The sequence below is a fragment of the Notechis scutatus genome, chromosome 6 (genome assembly GCF_049901735.1).
Source record: "Notechis scutatus isolate UNSWTSFEM ecotype Mainland chromosome 6, rNotScu1.2, whole genome shotgun sequence".
NCBI classification, from domain to species: Eukaryota; Metazoa; Chordata; class Lepidosauria; order Squamata; family Elapidae; genus Notechis; species Notechis scutatus.
Window position 1 is genome coordinate 65,020,922 of NC_142014.1, and position 20,052 is coordinate 65,040,973.

Sequence of the window (20,052 nt, forward strand, 5' to 3'; positions counted from 1 at the left end):
CCTGTATTCTTACTCATGTTTATACTTATACCTATTATCTTGTAAGCGATTGACAAATCAAATAAATACATAAAAATAAATCAATCAATGCTGAACGCCTGGATTGGATGTCTATTTGCTGGCAGGCAGCGTCGCGTCTGAATCCCGACGCCGGAGAGGGAGACAGTATCTATCCAAGGGTCTAAACTTTTTTGAGGAAGGGGGGGGAGAAAGCGCCGTCCACCTCACCCCCTCCCTCCCGTGTCCCAAGTCCAGCTTCCAAGCAGGGGAGGGCCGGTCCGCGTGCCGCGCGGAGCATGCGCGCTGCGGTAGGAGGGAGGGGAGAGGGACGGAGCGGCGTGGGGAGGGGAGGTGGGGGGAGAGAGGCGGCCGCTGTTTATTTGCAGCCGGCCAGGCGGAGCAGCGGCAGAGCGCGAGCGACGGGAGCGGCTGCCTCGCCTGCCTTCTCGGGGCGGGGAGGGGAGCTATGCAGGCGCGGGGCGAAGATGAGCACGGGGATGCTCCGCGGAGCAAGGCAGTTAGCCGGGCGAGTGTAGCGGCCGCCCCTTCCACGGGATGGGGTCGGCGAGCGGGAGCCGGAGCAGCCGGACGCCGCTGCCCCAGCCGCGGTGGTGGTTAGCCCGGGCTGGCCGGCCCGGGCGTTGCGGGGCTGCGGCGAGTGCCGCGCTTGTGGCCGCTCTCTGCTATTGGAACTCGCTGCAGGGCGAGTTCGTGCACGACGACGTGTGGGCGATTGTCAACAACCCGGACGCGAGACCGGGAGCCTCGCCGCCGCTGGCCGCCTTCTCCAACGACTTCTGGGGCAAAGGCATGGGCGAGAACACCAGCCACAAGTCTTACCGCCCGCTCTGCGTCCTCACCTTCAGGTAAGCCGCCGCCGCCAAGCCCCGCGCCCCGCACACGGCTCGTGGGAAAAGCTGAGGCGCGGCAAGACACGGAACTCCCGCGCTTGCTCTTAACAGCGCCTGAAGCGCCGGCCGGAGTCCAGCAAACACCCTCCGTCTCCGGCACTGCAGGGTACTCAACGCTGACCCGAGTATCTGCTCTTGGGATAATCCCTCCCTGGGGTGGATAGATCGCTCTTTTTATAAGGAGAAAGGGACGGGCGCGTTTGGGTCCCGATTTGCTAGAAGGTTGTTCTTACTTCACTAGACCAGAGGTCTCCGACTTTAAGACTTGTGGATTCCCCCCCCCCCCAAAGTTTTTATTTATTTATTTATTTATTTTTTACACATCACTTCACGTGAGCAACGTGATTCCAGATTACATTATTTAAACATAGTCATGGTTACACTTTCAACTTTCTTAATATCACTTCAAATGATTATCCATTCGACTTATCTTGAGATAAATTTCCCCTTTCATATTTCAATTCATTAATTCAATATCAAAATCATTTCATCCTCACATATATTTTCCATTCTTTATCCCCTGTTATTTCCATGTTCAGCTTACCACCTATTTTATGTTACCTTACGTATTGTTATCATCTATAACTTTCTCAAGATCAATATATAATTATGAAACATAGCTGACTGGAGAATTCTGGGAGTTGAAGTCCACAAGTCTTAGAGTTGCCAAGTTTGGAGGAACCCCTGAACTGGACTGTGAAGTAATTGGTGGATAAATAGACCCTGCCCCCCCACTTTTAAAGTCTTTTGGTTTTGGGGACTTCTCTTCAAGTCCTGCCTAGGAGATAGCTGATATGGGCATAGAGGAGAGTTTGGAGCCTGGCAGTCACTTGGTTGCTGCCTTGCCAACTTTCATTTCTAACGGTGATTTCTGGAATGTTTGCTGAGAAAGCAGGGAATTAGTTCCCTTGGACTCTCAGCAAATCAGCATAAACTTCTCCCTCCTTGGTTTTTCTCGAGGGAGGTGTTCGTTGCACTCTGCACATGGTTGGGGGACACTGTTTTCCTCAGCCTGCTTTGCAAATCTCCTTCCTTCTTTTTCCGGGGGGATGGAGAAAGTGAAAGGCTTGTTGGCTTGGCACTAGAGATCAGCCGGCATGCACAGGTTTAAGGTGCCATTGAGAAATTCCTACCTAAAATTGGGATTGGTACTTATGGATCTTAATATATTGAATGACTCCTCTCATCCGGGACATCAGCTCTTTGAACTATTACCATCGAGAAGGAGCTTTAGGGTATTAAGAACAAGGACGACCAGATTTAAGAACAGTTTTTATCCAAGTGCAGTTTTGAGTTTGAATGCAGGGTCATAAGATTTTTTGTGGAATTTAATGGCTGGGAGTAATGGGGTATTTACATTTTTAAATTGCATAGAGATTATTGTATGGTTGGTTGTGTTTAGTTTAATTTTTTTTTCTTTTTTTCTTTTTAGTGGTGTTTGTCCAGTTTTACTTTGTGGAAGAGCACCTCATTTCGTTGCACCCGCTTGGGAGTGTAATGACAAATAAATTCTTATGTCTTATGTCTTATGGATACTCAGATGAGTGTGGAATAACATATTCTATACAAATGTATCGAAAGCATTGTATACATTGTATACATTGTATACAAATGTGTAGAATAGGCTGGATGGAATAATATACGAGGGGTGTGTATAAAAGGAGGAGACAGGTCTCTGCCTGGAGTAACTCAAGAGTAGAAAATGTGGACCAAAAGAGGCCACAGAGAATGAAAGGAAGGGCACGGGGTCAACTTTGTACTCAGGAGTTGGGATCAGGAGGGTTGCTGTCTAACCAGCACCCAGAGAAGGATGGCTACTGACTTACGCATAGAGATTTCGGTCTTGTTTTGCATGTAAATTGGGAAAATACCCTGAGTGGCATAGAAGAAATGCATTATGGATGCTGTTGGCACCCATAATATAAGGTTAGACTAAGGTCAAGCTCAATGCCTCTCCCTGATGCATCTTAGTTGATCTTCCTGTACAGGTTTAGTTGCTGCCCCAACTCTTTCCTCTGACCTCCAACTCAGTGCTTGTATTATGGGTAGGACCTTTGCTACGCTCACAGAATACACCTGAACCACATGCAGTCGAGCTGTGCTGCGTGAACATGTTTAATCTATGCTTTTGTTTGTACAACACACTAAGCCACAAATTATCCAACCACATTTCAGTCTACATGCAGACATGCAAACGCTATTCCAGAGGGTCCATATGTGGCTCAGTGTATTATGCAAACCCAGGAAATTGTGTTTGGTGTATGGCTATGTTAGCGATAGCTGAAAATGTCATGTTAAGGCAGCCTCTGTTTCACCCAGACTTTTAAATTGGATAATAACTTAATAGCTAAAAGGACTGGACCTCTTTTTTCTTTGCTCCCTATTTATTCTTTGTTTCTGTCCCAGAGTTGGATAAAGAAGTGTTCTTTTAAAAAATGTGGTGACCAGTGGTGTGATTCAAAATGATTTACTACTGGTCCTGTGGGCATGGCTTGGTCGGTGTGGTGTGGCTTGGTAGGCATGGCTTGGTGGGCGTGGCAGGGGAAGGATACTGCAACATTTCCATTCCCTCCCCACCCCACTAACCTGCTTTGCAGCTTCGTTCTCCTGTGCAGGGCAACAAAAGAAGACCCAGCTGGGACTTGGGAGGCAGAGAATAGATGAGGGCGGGATCAGTCAGAGGTGGTATATTTGCTGGTTCTCCGAACTACTCAAAATTTCCATTACCAGTTCTCTAGAACTGGTCAGAACCTGCTGAATACCACCACTGGAGGTGACCTTTTCAGAAGAATTGTGTGGCCTTAAGTATTTTCCTTTGGGGAAACTTTTCTCAAAGATTAATGTCACTGTTTATTTTTTCTTTGTATAAAGATTCTTATCTATTTCCTCTTAATGCCAAAGGAGCCCTTCCTTTCCTTTAATTTCCATGGCTTACTGCTTTTGCCTCAGAGTCTCTGATCTGTTTTCCATTTGTCTTCTAGAGTCACAACTTCTGAGCATATTATCCTTCTGCCATTCTTGGATCCGTCTTCATTTTTAACATTTGCCCACAGTTGCCTTTAAGGAGCCAGGCAGTTGTATGATTAATCAAACTATATGTCCATGTGTTTGTTCATTAAAATAGAACCTTTATAAATATAAAGACTAGGCATATAAAATAAATTAATATCTTTTTAGTCTTTTTAGTGCTGACATAATTTTATTTCTCTCTCCCCCCCCTGCCCCCCGTTGACTTAATGCACTCATATAGTTTTGATTTAAGCTGAAAGTTTCCCACTCAATAGAGTTTTGGATGAAGAAAGCTGTCTTGCCCCTAATTATGGCTATTAGGCTATCTTGACCAGTTTTACATTATCTGATTGACAGCAGCTCTGTAGGGTATCAGATAGAGAAAAGGCTTTCCTATTACTTTTCACCTGTCAAACGCAAGAGGCCAGATACACATATATAGAGTTCAAGTTAGCTGCTTCATTGTATTCTGCCTATAATACAGGAATCTCCCGAGACTGCTTGCCTTTCCTTAGGAACAGACTGATAAGGGTTCCATGGAACTTGTGGGATAGGGGTTAATATAGGACTGTAGTACTCTTCTCGTGAAATACTTCTGGACTCCTCGATTGTATTAATGTCTGATATGCAGTGCGGATTCCAGACTGATGAGCTGTATTCGAGTATTGGTCTGGCAAAAGTTTTGTATGCTCTAGTTAGCAATTCGATATTTCCGGAGGAGAAGCTTTGTAAGATTAGATTTACAACTCTTAATGCCTTTTTGGCAATGCTGTTACAGTGAGCTCTGGCACTTAGGTCATTTGATATGAGAACTCCAAGGTCCTTGACAGAGTGAGGATCATCAACGAGGTCATATCAGCCTAGTTTGTATTTGGTGTACTGTTTTTTTTTTTTACCAATGTGTAGAGCAGAACATTTGTTGGTCGAGATTTGGAGTTGCCAATTGTTTGACCATTCAGACACCATAATGAAGGTCGCTTTGAAGGACAGTAGCATTGTCGGTGGTGTTGAATAGTTTTACATCATCCACAAAGAGGACGCAGTTGCTTATAAGGTGATCGCAAAGGTCATTATCCATTGAAACTCGATGAAGGGAGATCCAGGGCTGATAGAAGGAAGGGTTTTTACACACAGCACATGTAGCTGTGGATAGGGAGTTTACTGTATCTGGAGATAGCTGCTAGGCAGTTTGATCTCTGATGGCAGACAGAAAGCCTGCTCTATTTTGGGGAGCAACAGGCAGGGCTAGTAAAAACATTTTGTAAAAGTACAGGTAAAGGTTGCATTCACTGTATTGTTGTTGAGAGGGATATGAATCCTTCAATCAACATGGCTTTGTCTCTACTTCAGTTTCAGCCACTGCATTCTTTGTGCTCACCTAGTATTTTTTTCCATCAGTATCTTCTCTCAGGTATAGATGGGTTCAATAGTTAGAAGAAAGGGAGATACTTTAGATCTAGAATCATATTTTCACAAATGTTGCATAGGTGACCATTCTTGTCTTTTAGACCATCTGCTATATATTTCATGGTTCAATAATGGAGCAGACAAATGGGTTTAGCAGCTGGTATCTAAACCAGCTGATTACCTTTCTTCTTGAATTACTAGACAAAGTTCTTGAGTTCTAGGACCTAGAGAATTGGATGTGAGTTTGCTGGATGTTTCTGGCTTATACTGACTTAACCTAGATCATTTGTTGACATACGCTGGGAACATTGTAATCATACATGTTTGCTATTGATCAGGTTTCACAAAATCAAAAACCTGTCATCTTTTTTGACCTGCCCCATTCATTCCTTTTCTTAAGTATGTTTCCTTAATCTGTTCTTCTCAAGATTCTTATAACCCTCAGTCAACATAGAGGCTAAGGATTATGGGAAATTGGGATCCAATAAATTTAAAGGGGATCAGATTGGAGAAAGCTGGCTTAATGCATGGGCAAATTGTACTGATGTTGAATGCTAATCTATGGCTTTACTTTTGTCCCATAGGTATCCCAGCACATCTGTACATTTGTCTTTGATAGTTAGGATTCAGACTTTCTAGTTTAATACATCTCATCTGGTAAATTGCTCTCGCTTTGTCTTTTGGACAAGCGTATCCAACGACAAATTGCTGCTTTCGTCACGCTGTTGGTAAATGCACAATAAGAGTAAAATCAGATGTAGAACTTTAGCTATAGGCATTCATGGAGCAAAATTCCTGATGTCATGACCCAAACTTCATCTCTTATATATCTGGGTGTGACATCACAAAGCAAGTAGGAAAAAATGCATTGTGATGCTGTTATTGTGTCTACCTGCAGAAGCTTCCATTTTTTAGCACTAGCACTAGCACTTAGACATATATCGCTCCATAATATTTACAGCACTGTTTGGACAGTTTACAATCTCAGTGTATTGCCCCCAACAATCTGGATCCTCGTTTTACCAACCTTGGAAGGATGGGAGGCTGAGTCAACCTCAAACTTTTGGCTGTGGGCAGAGTCAGCCTGCAATTCTGCATTCTACCCACTGTGCCACCTGGGTTTTTACTTAAATAATTGTGTACGCATTAATTTATATTCAAATATATTTATCTTGTTTCTCCTGCTGTTTTGGGTATTATCACCAAACATTACCAACTGGAAAAACTATTGCTTTAATACAGTGATCCCCAACCTTTTTTACGCCGCGGCCCGGTATCCCCAACCTTTTTTATGGCGCGGCCCGGTACCAACATCAGCTGGGCGCCGCCATCTTGTTTTGATGAAAAAGTGCTTCCGGTGAGCTTTCTACCCGGAAAAGCTCACCGGAAGCACTTTTTCATCAAAACAAGATGGTGGGCCCAGCAAGCCAGCGGCCCGGTAGGACTTGTTCCACGGACCGGTACCGGTCCGCGGACCGGTGGTTGGGGACCCCTGCTTTAATACATCTTGTGTTTTTTGTCATTGAAATATCCTTACCTTTCATAATCCTGTTTAAATTTGGCTTCGCCTTTATTCCTAGGATTAATTTCTTTTAATTATTCACTACAGTGCCCATTTTTGTTTATTCCTGAGCCCTAGTAATCACTGCCTTCAATTTTTGGTTTTCAGTTGAAAATCTAAGGATGAAAAGTTCAGGTTAACATCATCCCTGTTTCATTAAAACTCAGTTGGAAAGGAAATTTTCTGAAGAGGCTGGTTGTTTAAACCAGTGGCTCCCAACCTTTTGGGCACCAGGGGCTGGTTCTGTGGAGAGAGATTTTTTCATGGACCAGAGGGAGCATGATTTCACGTGCTGTCTGCATCCTGCGGGTGGGGCTTGCTTCTTTGCACGACCTGGTTTCTGGCATGCTGCAGACTGGTGCAAGTCCACAAACTGGGGGTTGGAAACCCTTGGTTTAAACTAACCGTACCTTAAATTTCCCACAGTTCTCCAGGACAGCAGTAGACATCAGAAAATTAAAATGTTGGCTCTAATAATTAGTACTTCTCAGAAGGGCAGTGAGGGGCATCATCCTTAGCTCCTGGAATATGATGGTGTCAATTGGGGGACACGGTGGCTCAGTGGCTAAAATGCTGAGCTTGTCGATCAGAAAGGTCAGCAGTTTGGCAGTTCGAATCCTTAGCACCGCTTAATGGAGTGAGCCATTACTTGTCCCAGCTTCTGCCTACCTAGCAGTTCAAAAGCATGTAAAAATGCAAGTAGAAAAATAGGGACCACTTTGGTGGGAAGTTAACAGAATTCCATGTGCCTTCGGCATTTATTCATGCTGGCCACATGACCATGGAGACATCTTCGGACAGCGCTGGCTCTTTGGCTTTGTAATTGAGATGAGCACTCCCCCCTAAAACCGGAAATGACTAGCATGTATGTGTGAGGGGAACCTTTACCTTCAATCATCAATTCACAGTTGATGATGCAGCCTTCAGATTTATTGAAGAGGAGAGGCTATATTGGTGCAATCTTGCAGTTAATTGATCATGCTTCTTGAATTAATTTGTTAACAGTACTAGAACCTTACCAGAAATTAGTAACTGTGTCAAGGACCCATAGAAGAATAGAGGGGAGACGGATAAATTTACAACCATTTATTTAGTGGCCTTTCAAAGTTAAAACAGCACTGAAAAATGTGACATGGCTATTTTTCACACTTAACGACTGTTGTAGCATTCCCATGGTTATATGATCGAAATTTGGATGCTTGGCAACGGGTATGTATTTATGATGGTTACAGTGTCTCAGGGTCACCTTTTGTGACTTTCTGTTAAGTAAAATCAATGGGGAAGCCAGATTCACTTTACAACGGTGTCAATAACTTAACAACTGCCATAATTCACTTAATAACTGTGGAAAGTGGTCATAAAAAGGGGCAAAATTCACTTAACAACTGTCTTGCTTAGCAACATAAATTTTAGACTCAGTTGTTGTAAGTCAAGGACTGTGTGTGTGAGAGAGAGAGAGAGAGAGAAAGAGAAAGAAAGAGGGAGAGAAAAAGAGGGAGAAGGAGATTTAACTGGAATTTTTCATTTCTCTGATTTCATTTCTCTGATTTTTCTTGTGCCTAGGGAATTGACTGTTTATTTTGTTTGTTGGCAGGAGAAGGAAGAATATTTTTCTCCCTACACTGTATACTAATTACTACTTCTCTTTCTTTAAAGGAGAATTGTATTTCTATTTTTGGCATCACATCAGACTTCTTAATCCTGCCAAAAAACCATGCTGTTTTTTAAAAAAAATACATGACATGCACATTGAGACTTTTTTCTGTAGTTTCATCACCATCAAGATAACATCTGGGCAACTAGAACCTGACGCAGCATTCATACCAAGGTTCACTTTGTGCAATAAAAAGCAAGTAAGATACCACAAAAGTCTTAGATCAGAAAATTTAATGGGGAAGAGATTAGAGTTCTCTGTTTCTGATTGGCTATTTGCCAGCTCATTTGCACTGTGACAATCTTATCCCCAGGAAGTTCTTTGGAATAAGAAATGATTTTTTTATAAGATACGTCACTGTGTGACAAGAGCTTCCACAGAACACAGTGTCACCGTATCAGTGTTGCTATATAAATAGAATACTCATCTGAATGCAGTCTTAAGTTTGCGGTCTTAATTAGGAAGGAAGCACCATTAATTTCATTGAAACCCGTTTCCTATTTTTCTTTATCTTAACTGAAATTAAAGTGCAATTTCCTGGGCTGTCTATTTCTTGTGTCTTTGATTTTTTCCCTAGCTTCTTCTTTGGTTTGATTTGATTCTTAGCAGGTTTTTCAACACTCCATCCATTTCCTCCTTATTTTCAAGTTTTCCCGTGTTTCTTATGAAACCATGTTGCTAAAACTTTTAGATCAAGTTCCCTACATACGTCTTAGTGAATATTGCTGGTTCTCTCCAAAATATATGGCAAACAGATATTTCTTAAAGGATGTGAGAATTGCCTTAAATTATGATTCTTCCAAGACTCAATCCATCTTGCTCAATCATTTTATTTTGTCTAGTATGAAGTATCCCTCACCATTTTTCTCTGTTCCTTTTCTTTCTTCGACTAAAACACAACTAGGAGACATGGGTTTTAATATTATGGTGATAATTTTGAACCAAGATAGTAGTGTTAACTGAATAAACAAAGGAGCCATGGTTTTGTGTGATGCCTGGATCCAAACCATTTAGCAATTTGGGATTGAGTTTCTTTCAGTAGTTCCTCTTTATTTCCTCATCTGAAAATTTTAAAAAAATTGATTGATTTCTGCATCATTCCCAGAAAAGAAAAAAGATTGTAATGGTGCATGGGAAAGACCTTGGGAGATAGGGTGAAGAGGTGCTGCCTAGGGAATAGTCAGATAAGAGGAAGTGTAGCCACAGCTGGATGGTGAGTGGGGAAAGAGGGCCAGAAGGTCCCTCCCTAATTTCTCAGATTGTAAAGGAAATTAGTGTGTATGTTTGTGTATTTTTCAGATTTGCAAGATTTTGTCAATGCAGCTTTAAATAAAGTAGAATTAAGTTACCCAGTCATGTTTCCTGTGTAGTCTACCTGGTAAGGATGACAGAGGTTAGGAGTTCTGACAGTAGGTCTATCAGATAAATAAGATTTAATTAAAATTGTCCTTGGTACTCAACTGCTTTGAAACTCATTGAATTTGGCACTCCACACATTTTGACATGAAAACTTTGTCCCGGTACTCATTGTTTGTTTGGTACTCAATGCACAAGCTAGAATTTGTCAATGTTGGTTGCCTTGTGACTCACTAGATTATTCCTTATGGGAAAAATTTGTTTAATGTTCATTGCTTTTGGTATTCATTGTGCTTCCCAGAACCAATTAATGAGATACCACTGTAGTCCAAAATAATAGCATTTTAGAAGAGCTGTATGCTTAGCTGCAATTCTCTATCTTCTCGCGTTATTCACCACATCCATCACATTATTTCTGAGCATAGCAGGAATGAAGAGCCTTTTTCACTAAGTGCCAGGAGAGACAAATTTCCTTCAGACTTTGCAGAAACAGCATGGAACAGTTCCTGGCTGGACTAAGCAGGATTGGGCCTGGTTAGCACTTGGATGCGAAACCAACAAGAAATGCCAGAGCTGTGGATTAGTTGGGAAATTGAAAATCATCCCAGAAGAAGGCAGTGCCAAGATACTTCCTCTGGTTGTTGGATATACATCCATGAAGTTTTTAGCAGCTAAGTTCAACTTGGCACCTTTGCATTCAAATGCAAATAAGATCCATTCCTTATTAATTTAATTTAAAACCATATATCGACTACCTCCCATCATTCTAAATTGGATATAATGATACCCAATTTATGTCCAAGTATATTTCTTTAGGACAAACCTTAATCCCCTGTTGATAATCTTTGAGAAGTCCTGGGGAAGTGTCAAAACAGGAGAAAAGCAAAAATGAATCCGTTCTTCAAGAAAGGAAAAAAAAGATCCCTCTAATTACCTAACGGTGAATTTATCAACACCTGGAAAGATGTTAGTGGAGATAATAAAGTAGCTAAATTGCCACTCCTTCTTTGACAAGGATACAATTGTAATAGACGAGTGGCTGGATCAAATTTGATTTGGTTTCAGCAAAGCTTTTGACAGGGTTTCACATAACAGAGGCCTGTTCACATGGCATGTTCTCTTACAACCTGTTAAAATATGGTTTAAGTGATACTTCAGTAAAATGGATCCACCACTGGCTTGCTTTTCAGAGAGTTGGTCCTGATGGGTCAACACTGAATTGGAGAATAGTAGTTAGTGAAGTCTCACCATGATCTGTATCAAAGTCAACATTATAAACAGTATGGCTCTTATTAAGCTGGACAATATATACAAGTCATTTCTGGTCCTAGTTTTTGAGGCCACCAAAATCCTTCTGGAATGTGGTCTAGGCAGTATAGAAGAAGAATAAGGATCTCTTTCTGATAGGAACAGGTTGGGCTGATAGGAACAAGTTGCCTTCAAAAGAGAAAAATTTAAGGAATTCTATTTAGGGGGGAAAAAGGGAAATTCATGGCTAAGAAGCTCTCAATTGAAGAAGGATTTGCTTGTGGTCATTTGCAAATAGCTGAGAATGAGACAGCAAAGTGAGACCTCCTAGACAGGTTAATGCAGTTCTGGGCTTCATTCATTAGAAGCAGCACTTTCTCAAAAACACTTAAGATCTTTATTCAGGTTAGAACAGATCTAGATGAAGATTACCAGAGTAATACATGAACTTGTTCTACAAGAATAGACTGAAGGGACTTGGGATTTCAGTCTGAAGAAAATTTAGGAAGACATGATAGTTTTTAAAGGTACATTTATTTTTTATTTATTTATTTTTATTTATTTGATTTGCCAATTGTTTACAAGATAATAAGTATAAGTGTATACATAGTTGTGAATACATGAAATGGGTACATATAAGAAAAATAAAAGAATAAGAGAAACAATAGGACAGGGACGGTAGGCACGTTGGTGCGCTTATGCACGCCCCTACAGACCTCTTAGGAAAGGGGTGAGGTCAATAGTAGACAGTCTAAGGTTAAAGTTTTTGGGGTTTGGGGAAGAAACTACAGAGTCGGGTAGAGTATTCCAGACATTGACCACTCTATTGCTGAAGTCGTATTTCCTGCAATCAAGTTTGGTGCGGTTAACTTTGAGTTTGTATCTATTGTGTGCTCTTGTGTTGTTATGGTTGAAGCTGAAGTATTCATTGACAGGTAGGACATTGCAATGTATGATTTTATATACCATGCTTAAATCAGACCGAGACGGCGTAATTCAAGGTTTTCTAGTTCTAGAATTTCAAGTCTGGTGGCATAAGGTATTCTACAACGAGTAGAGGAGTGGAGAACTCTTCTTGTGAAATATAGAGAAGCTGCAGAGTAGGTGGCAAAGAACTACGTATTTTTGGTGGCTTCAAAAACTAGGACCAGAAATGACTTGTATATATTGTAGCTACGCAAATTTCAGTTAAATATAAGGAAAAATGTCCTGATAGTAAGATCAATACAGCAGTGGAATAATCTCTGTATGGCAGTTGTGGGTTCTCCATTTCTTTTTAAGCAGTAGTTGGGCAGCCTTTTCTTGATGATGGGTTTTTTTTTTGCACGTTGCAGAAAGCTGAGGATCTTCATAGTCTTTTTCAACTTCACAATTCTAGAATTCTATGAATCCCTTAATTGAATTATTATACAAACAAAGGACACTTTGAAAGTCTTGCTGGACACAATTTGTTGCCCTAGATGAGATCAAGTTTCATCTTAAAGCACTAAGTCCAGGGGTGTCAGAACTCACATCATCATGGCGGTGTCACGTGACATATTGGGACTTTCCCCCCACTTTGCTAAACTGGGTGAGGGCGGGGCCAGCACGTGACGCATCCGGCCCGAGGGCTGTGAGTTTAACACCCCTGCACTAAATCAAAAAGGAGATTTTTAGTTTGGAATTAGAAGGTTGCCCAATTGGCTTAGTATGTGATGCAAATCCAGCCAATTGTGATTTATTCTTTTGACTATGGATTAGCATATCCACATGGATTAACAATTAGCACAGTACACAACCTCTGAGAATATCAGTTGGTGTGCATTCTGTCTTGGAATCATTCTTGCATTGGAAAAAGACTTTTATCAGACTTCAGAGTATTAATTGCTTGGCTTTATTTTCTTTCTTAAAAGCTGGTTTGATCCTTGAAAGGAATCTGACAGAAATACTCAAGTTTCTCATTGTATTGTATACTATTGACTCTTACTAAAAATTACGGGCTGGTTCGGTCTGGGTTGTGCAATTCCATCCAAGACCAAAGATATCTCCAAATGTAGAGGGCCCCTCTATCCATAGCCACTTGATCTTACCAGGGTGCAGCTTTGTCCCCTATCCCAGACCCCTACGACCTCCAAGCACCACAAAAGAACAGCCACAGCATCACGCGCATAATGCACATGGTTTGGAGTAACAAGCTCTGAACTGCATGTTAATATAAATGAGGTGATTTGTAATTTGCCCACTAGACAATTGAATATCTGGCCTATTAACAATTTTTTGGCTTTTAAACTTATTTCCCTATGCAAAGACTCCTGTCCTTTCCAAAAGTTCTGAGGATAATTGATGAGAATAATAAAGATAGAATTCTTTTTTGTGGTAATGGAAGGCATCTATTGATTTTATTCTTTCATTCTTTTTGGGACTACTGTGCAGGTAATCCTCTACTGGTTGTTTAACAATGGTTGAGAGTTTCAACAGCTTCAGATGGGGTGCTTTGTGGCTCATCGTAAAGCATTTCACAAAACTCGCTGTGGGGTTTTCAGGTGTTTGGCAATCCTCACATTTATGACTGGTTGAAGTATTCTGTAGTCACATGACCGTAATGTATTTTGCTGGTTCCTGGTATCTTTTTGCCGGTTTTTGGCAAAGCCCCCCATTTACTCAGGAGAACGGGTTGCACTTATGATTGTGTGATTCATTTAATGATCACTGTAAATATGGTCATAAAATCAGGTCTGGTCATGTGAGTGCCTTGACTTGCAACCTTCATGACTTACCTACTGAAATTCTGGTCCTATTTGGAATCATAAGTCAAGGACTACCTACATTCAGAAAGTATTATAAGATTTCCCCAAGCTATTGCCCTCCAGATGTACATAATTTCAGTGCCTGTAATTCAGAACTGGAGTACTTTTCTGGCTTCTTTATTGAATAGACCTAGGTAGATTTTAATTTTTTTAAAAAAAGTTGCTCTACAGCTGGGAGGTCTTTAATCGGGAAGATCATGTAAATATTAGGCCAACATTTTGTTTCAGTTGTTTTGTTAGTCTCCAGTCAGATGCAAGTTGACATCGGCTGTATTCTAAGTACAGTTTGTTTAGCAATGATTTATTTCAGAGAGGTTCACACTGAGTTCCAAATGCTGTATGCTGCCCTTTAAAGTCTTAAATTTTTAATTTCTAATGTGGGCAGAAGAGACTGATTAAGATGGGAATATAATCACATTGAATATATTTAAATTTAAATATTAATAGAATAAAATAAGAATTAGTCTTTATATATATATATTTGTGGGAGGAAAGGGGCAGCCTTTTGCATGTCAATTAAATATCTCAAGTATGCCTGTTAGCCCAGAAAATCTGGCCACTCTTGGTCTTGTGTTACATAAATCATTGGCTGGCTTCATATAACATGTTAAGTTGTAGTGTCTAAATTACAGCATCTCAGTTAAAAATCATATTAAACCCAAGCCAGATAGAACACACTGTGGCTTAGTGAGATGATTAAGACAGTCATTCCAGCAACTTAAAGAAGGTTCACGGTGAAACTATCTTTTCTTGCTTTTACTGATGGGGTTCCAAAGACAGCTTGAAGCTAAATCCTTGTGAGCCAGAACTATCTTGCAATTCCCATCCTTGATCTTGTCATGTCTCATTTATTTATACTTGCAGAGTTCTCTGCCTCTGGAGATACCCTGGAGCAATTCTATAAAATGAGTAGGAGCACATATCAACCAATGTGCTGTAGTGGTTAAGAATTTGGTCTGAAGCCAGGGGGAATGAGGTTCAAGACCACCTTCAGTTATGGAAAAACATTCGGATGACTTTCAGCCAGCTATTATCAGCCCATGAGCTTCATAAATAGGGATGACTTATGAGTAGATTTTACCTTCAATGAGACAACCAGTTGGCGACAGAAAAGAGTTACATTTCTCTGGCTCTCTTTCCTGCTATTTGGGGGGTGAGTCAGATCTTGTAGACCAATCATAGGCTGATTCTGGAGAAAACTGTACATCACTTGCACCCCTGGACAAAAGGCAGGTTACAGAACTAATGAAGAAATAACACTAAGTCAGAATGCACTGCATTAAGCCATAATACAGCTTGTTTGGTCTGAGCTTAGTGAGATGTGAAGCCAATCATTGTGATTTGTTAATAAACCATGTTCAGAAATTCAGAAACATTGTGTTTCAATCTTCTGGGAAAGACCTGTAATTCCCTTTCTTCTTCAGTAACTCTTCATGACTTTTTTTTGTTCTGATACTGAAAGTTGTTATGACTTTCCAGAACTAGATGCTTTCATTCTTAGAATCCAGTTTCTTGGAGTTGCTGAGATAGAGAGTTCTTATTTCTCTTGCTGTCCAACCTTTGATGGACAGGAGAACTAGCTGGTCCATTTCCCTGATAACAGAAGAATGTGCTGGTGTTTAGTGCTTGTTTTGTTTTTCAGACTGCCTTCCTCTTTCCTAGGGTCTTTTTGGCACAGCTATCTTCAAACACAGGAGAGTCAAAAAAATCCTGCTATGAGAAACTGCTAAATAACAGTTCATTAGGACATTCAGTGTAGTACTTTCAATTAGATTTCATAAAACTAAATGTTTTAATCAGATTACATATCACTGTGATAATTCAGGCACTAATACTCTCCTGTTAATTTCTGCAGTCACTACCATATTTTTATTCCAATATCATATTTTAGACATTTTTGCATTTTGCCATTTTCCTTTCGCAGCCATGTGCTTATACTTGTGCTGCCTGGTTAGTAACCATTAAAGATATAACAGGGCATCAGATTGATTGATTAAAGATAGATTTGGGGAAAGGAGTTGCAGACAAGGTTGGTATTTCAATAACACAGCAGAGATTTGGGGAAGAACTGAATGTCCCCTACTCCATCCCAACTCCTTTTTGTCTTAATCTTCAGCAGGAGTATCTCCAGGAAAATGTCAAAAATCCACAAAGAAAAACCTTACCCCCTTTTTAACCTAGATCACAACACTCATGTCTTCCATCTTGACTTGGTTGATCTCCCTCAAACACCTTGCTCTTCAGACATTTAGGCAAAGGCACTAAATCTTTAAGCCAAAGTTGTATGTTTTCTCTGGTTCCATACTCTCCTCCTTCAACTGATGAGTCCCTCCTTTCCTCTGGATCTTACTACAGAGAGACGAGTTGCTGGGCTCACTTCACGAGAGAACTGTATGTTCTGCTTCTTTGGCCTCGTTCAGCTTCATCCATGGAAACAAAGGACTCTTCCCAGAGAGAATCATATTTATATCGTGCTCATTTGTAAACATTTGCTGCTCTGCTAGCCAGGGTGGGGCTAAAATTAGTTCCATGTAGCCAAGAAAAACCTACTTATAAACTGAAAAGGAAAGATTTTTTCCCCCACCTCCTTTCTATTTCAGGCTGAGGATTGGCAGAAGGGATGGATACAGAAAGGAATGAGATGGTTTAGTGGTAGAAAACAAGTGAGTTCGATCCTACAAATCTCCAGCAATTTTCAACCTAGATCTGACTATCTGCCTGATGACCCATGGATAGGCAGATCACAATGTGAACCAAAGGAACGTCATATATTTGTAGGCATATGGTGACCAGTCTCTAAATATTTGTAATAAACCCATGACCCACCGAGTCATTGTTTTAGAAATATTTCCTTACCAAAACAGAGAAACAGATAACTACGAATGGGCAAAGAACAATTTGAATGGGAGCAACTTCCAACTTCTTGCCAGCTTCCCCATTGACTTCCCTTGTAGGAAGCTGGCAGGGGGCACTGGAAATGATGATCCCATGACCACAGTTGACTGTACTGAACCAGCCACAACTTTGCCAAATTTCAATCCCATGGGAATCATGGGTCCCAGATTTTGGACTCATTCTGTAAGTTTTGAACATTGGTTCAAAAATTGTGGTCCTGTGTTACACCATTTTGCCCAAGTGAAGGTTACAAACAAGCAGACATGGGTTTTAGCAGAATACATAATCCCTGCATGGATTAATTTGAACTGGTTGTGAGTGTGTATAGATGGATATTCTGTCTTCTCTAAAATTGCAATTTCCATTCAATATCCATTACAATTCTGACTTTGCTTTCTTACAGGCTGAACATCCTGTTGGCTGGGATGAATCCCTTCTACTTCCATGCCTTGAATGTAGTCCTGCATTGCCTTGTGACACTTGTGCTGATGTATACTTGTGACAAAACTGTTTTCAAGGATAGTGGTCTGGCTTTTGTCACAGCTTTATTTTTTGCTGTCCATCCCATTCACACTGAGGCCGTAAGTATGCTAGATAACTTCAAGCTACAAATACAATCCAGCTTCATGAAAGTTTAGATCTTCCCAGACACTGACAATCTCTCCTGTAAAGATAGGTGTAATATTGGTTTCATTAAAGACAACTTCATATCTTCTCAATGTTTGTGACAGATCGAGCACTTAAGACTTTAGATCCATTCTAAGGTAGAGCAAGTTTTCTTAAAATAAATCCTATGTATTGCAGTGAGACTTCTTTCATACCAGTTTGCATTTCCGCTTTGAGAGTAATTTTAATTAAGTGCCTCGATCAATACGATTAAGAAAAAAAGACTAAGTGTTTCATGGAAGAATAATGAGAAGTTTAAAAAAAAATCACACTATGTTTTTTTAAATATATTTTAAATGAAGATGTGCAAAATTAAGTAACATGGGAATAAACTGTTTTGGAAATTCTGAAACTTTCCACACAATGCTGGATCTGAACCATACTATTCCCAGGAGATGGTTTTGTACTTTCTGGGAATAAATTATCTGAACCAGAAACAGCTCATGGTGTACTAGATAATAACATTTCAGATAAAACAGGCCAATTTTGAAGGTATATCTCATCCAGGTCAACATGAATCACATTTGATTTGGACAATTTACATCTGGAAAATCCTAAGCCCCCCCTCCCCAAAATGGCCTCACATATTGTTTAGTTTTGTTTTGGGAAAATAAACTGCATGATAGGTACCATACAAAATGTTGGAAATGTTCCTAGTTAAGTTCTGGGCGAAGAATGTAAGGCGAGGCCAAAGTGATTTCTAACAGCTCTTTATTCAATGCTGCCTGTGAGGCCATTGCACTTCCTGGCTGACACAGCTTTTTTTATAGGAAACTGATCGGCCAAACAACCAATCAGGAGTGTGTATTTTCCTGCTACAACAGAGGACCAGAATGAGAACTTCAACTGACAACTATATACACTATATACAATGCATAACATTCCTCACTCTGATTGATTTATAAATCTTAATTTTAAAGATGATTTGGCGCTATGAACTTGTATCAAAATATAAACACGCAGAGCACTTATATAATGATTTTTAAGCTTACCTGAAATGAAATCTCTATTAACTCAGCCCTATTTTGCTAGAGGATTCAGAACAAGCCATATAGTATGTACAACAATCCTGTAGAATAGGTTAATATTATGATTGTCATATTGGACAAGAAGGGATGAAACTGAAGGAACATGAAAGTCAGCTGGGTGACCTTGGGCCAATCACTGCCCCTCAGCCCAACCCACCTCACAGGGTTGTTGTTATGAGGAAAATAGGAGGAGGAAGGAGTATTGGATTATGTTTGCTGCATTGAGTTATTTATAATAAGGATAAAGGCAAGATTTAAAAAAATATTTAAAAAGAGAAACATTTGTATAAGGCCATGTAATGAATTCATTTTGGGGATGATATTTAAAACACAAAGTGATTTAAAACATAGGATTTTATTTAGTACACTAAACCCTTACTAAGATTTTGTTATTTTTATCCAAGGATGACAAGAAAGCGGGGAAGTCAAATTCCAAAACAACCGAATACATTTCTGGGAATTCTGCCATGTTTTTAGGAGAGAGTTTCATTTTGGGACTTAATCCAAAATTGTCTGTCAGGCCCTTCTGACGTGACCAGAAGCTGTGAATTCATACATCTATTTCAATGATGGTTGAACTTGAGCCGAAGAATCTGTTGGAAGAATGCCTCCTTATTAATCCAGAGTTTTTTCAATTTGTAGCTAGACAGCAGGGCATCCTTGATTCAAGCAAATACTTGAGCTTGAATCAAGGATGTCCACAAATTTGGTATCATTTTTAGCAAACCGTAAATACACTTAATGATTTCTTTTGTCAACACAAACTGAGTATTGATTCCTCGCTTGCTTAAAAAATAATTAAAGGAGTATTTCCTTCACTCCTTAAAAAACAAATAGAAGAGTTGCAAGGAGTCTCCTCTTCTTTTCCAGTGGGGCAATAGGTAAGACACAATTGGACCTGTTGCATATGCATTGCTTCTATTAGGAATACCAATCTAAATACCAATCCCCAAACCAATCTTCTAGGTCATGGCAACGTTAAGACTTGTGGACATTCATTCCAAGAATTCTGGGAATTGAAGTCCACAAGTCTTAAAGTTGCTAAGGTTGGGGGACACCTGCTTTAGGTTGATATAATCCTGGGATGAGAGAGCTAAGGACTTCTAAATGTTGTTGGTCCTCAATTCCCACTATTCCCAGCTATAAGTGAGGCTGATAGTAGTTGAAATTGAATAAAATCTGAAGAGCCATTCACTATCCCTCTTCTATCCCATTCTTTTCCCCTACCTATTTCAATTTTTCTCCCTTCCAGTACAGGTAGTCCTTGACTTACGACCACAACTGGGGCCAGAATTTCCATTCCTAAGCAAGGCAGTTGTTAAGTGAATTACACCCAATTTTATGACCTTTTCTGCCACAGTTGTCCAGCTAAACACTGCAGTTTTTAAGTGAATTGCACAGTTAAGCCAATCTTGCTTCTCCCATTGACTTTTATCAGAAACGAGCTGGAAAGGTAGCATCTGGCGATCATTTGACCTGGGATACCGCATACTTTGTAATAACAAGCTGGTTGCCAAGGGCCCAGAATTGG

At 40.4% G+C, this 20,052-nt stretch overlaps 1 protein-coding gene across 3 annotated transcripts in view; it reads left to right on the forward strand.

Annotated features, from left to right (window-relative positions):
• The first annotated feature begins 305 nt into the window (after positions 1-305).
• Positions 306-20,052, forward strand: part of TMTC1 (transmembrane O-mannosyltransferase targeting cadherins 1) — a 162,555-nt gene continuing 142,808 nt past the window's right edge. Inside the window, exons 1-2 of one of the 3 annotated variants that reach the window (XM_026695102.2) lie at positions 306-866; positions 17,231-17,408. In XM_026695102.2, coding sequence (XP_026550887.1) covers positions 556-866; positions 17,231-17,408 — 489 coding nt within the window. In that variant the 5' untranslated portion in view covers positions 306-555. The remainder of the gene's footprint in view (positions 867-17,230; positions 17,409-20,052) is intronic. The other 2 variants (XM_026695103.2, XM_026695104.2) reach the window with 2 other exon arrangements.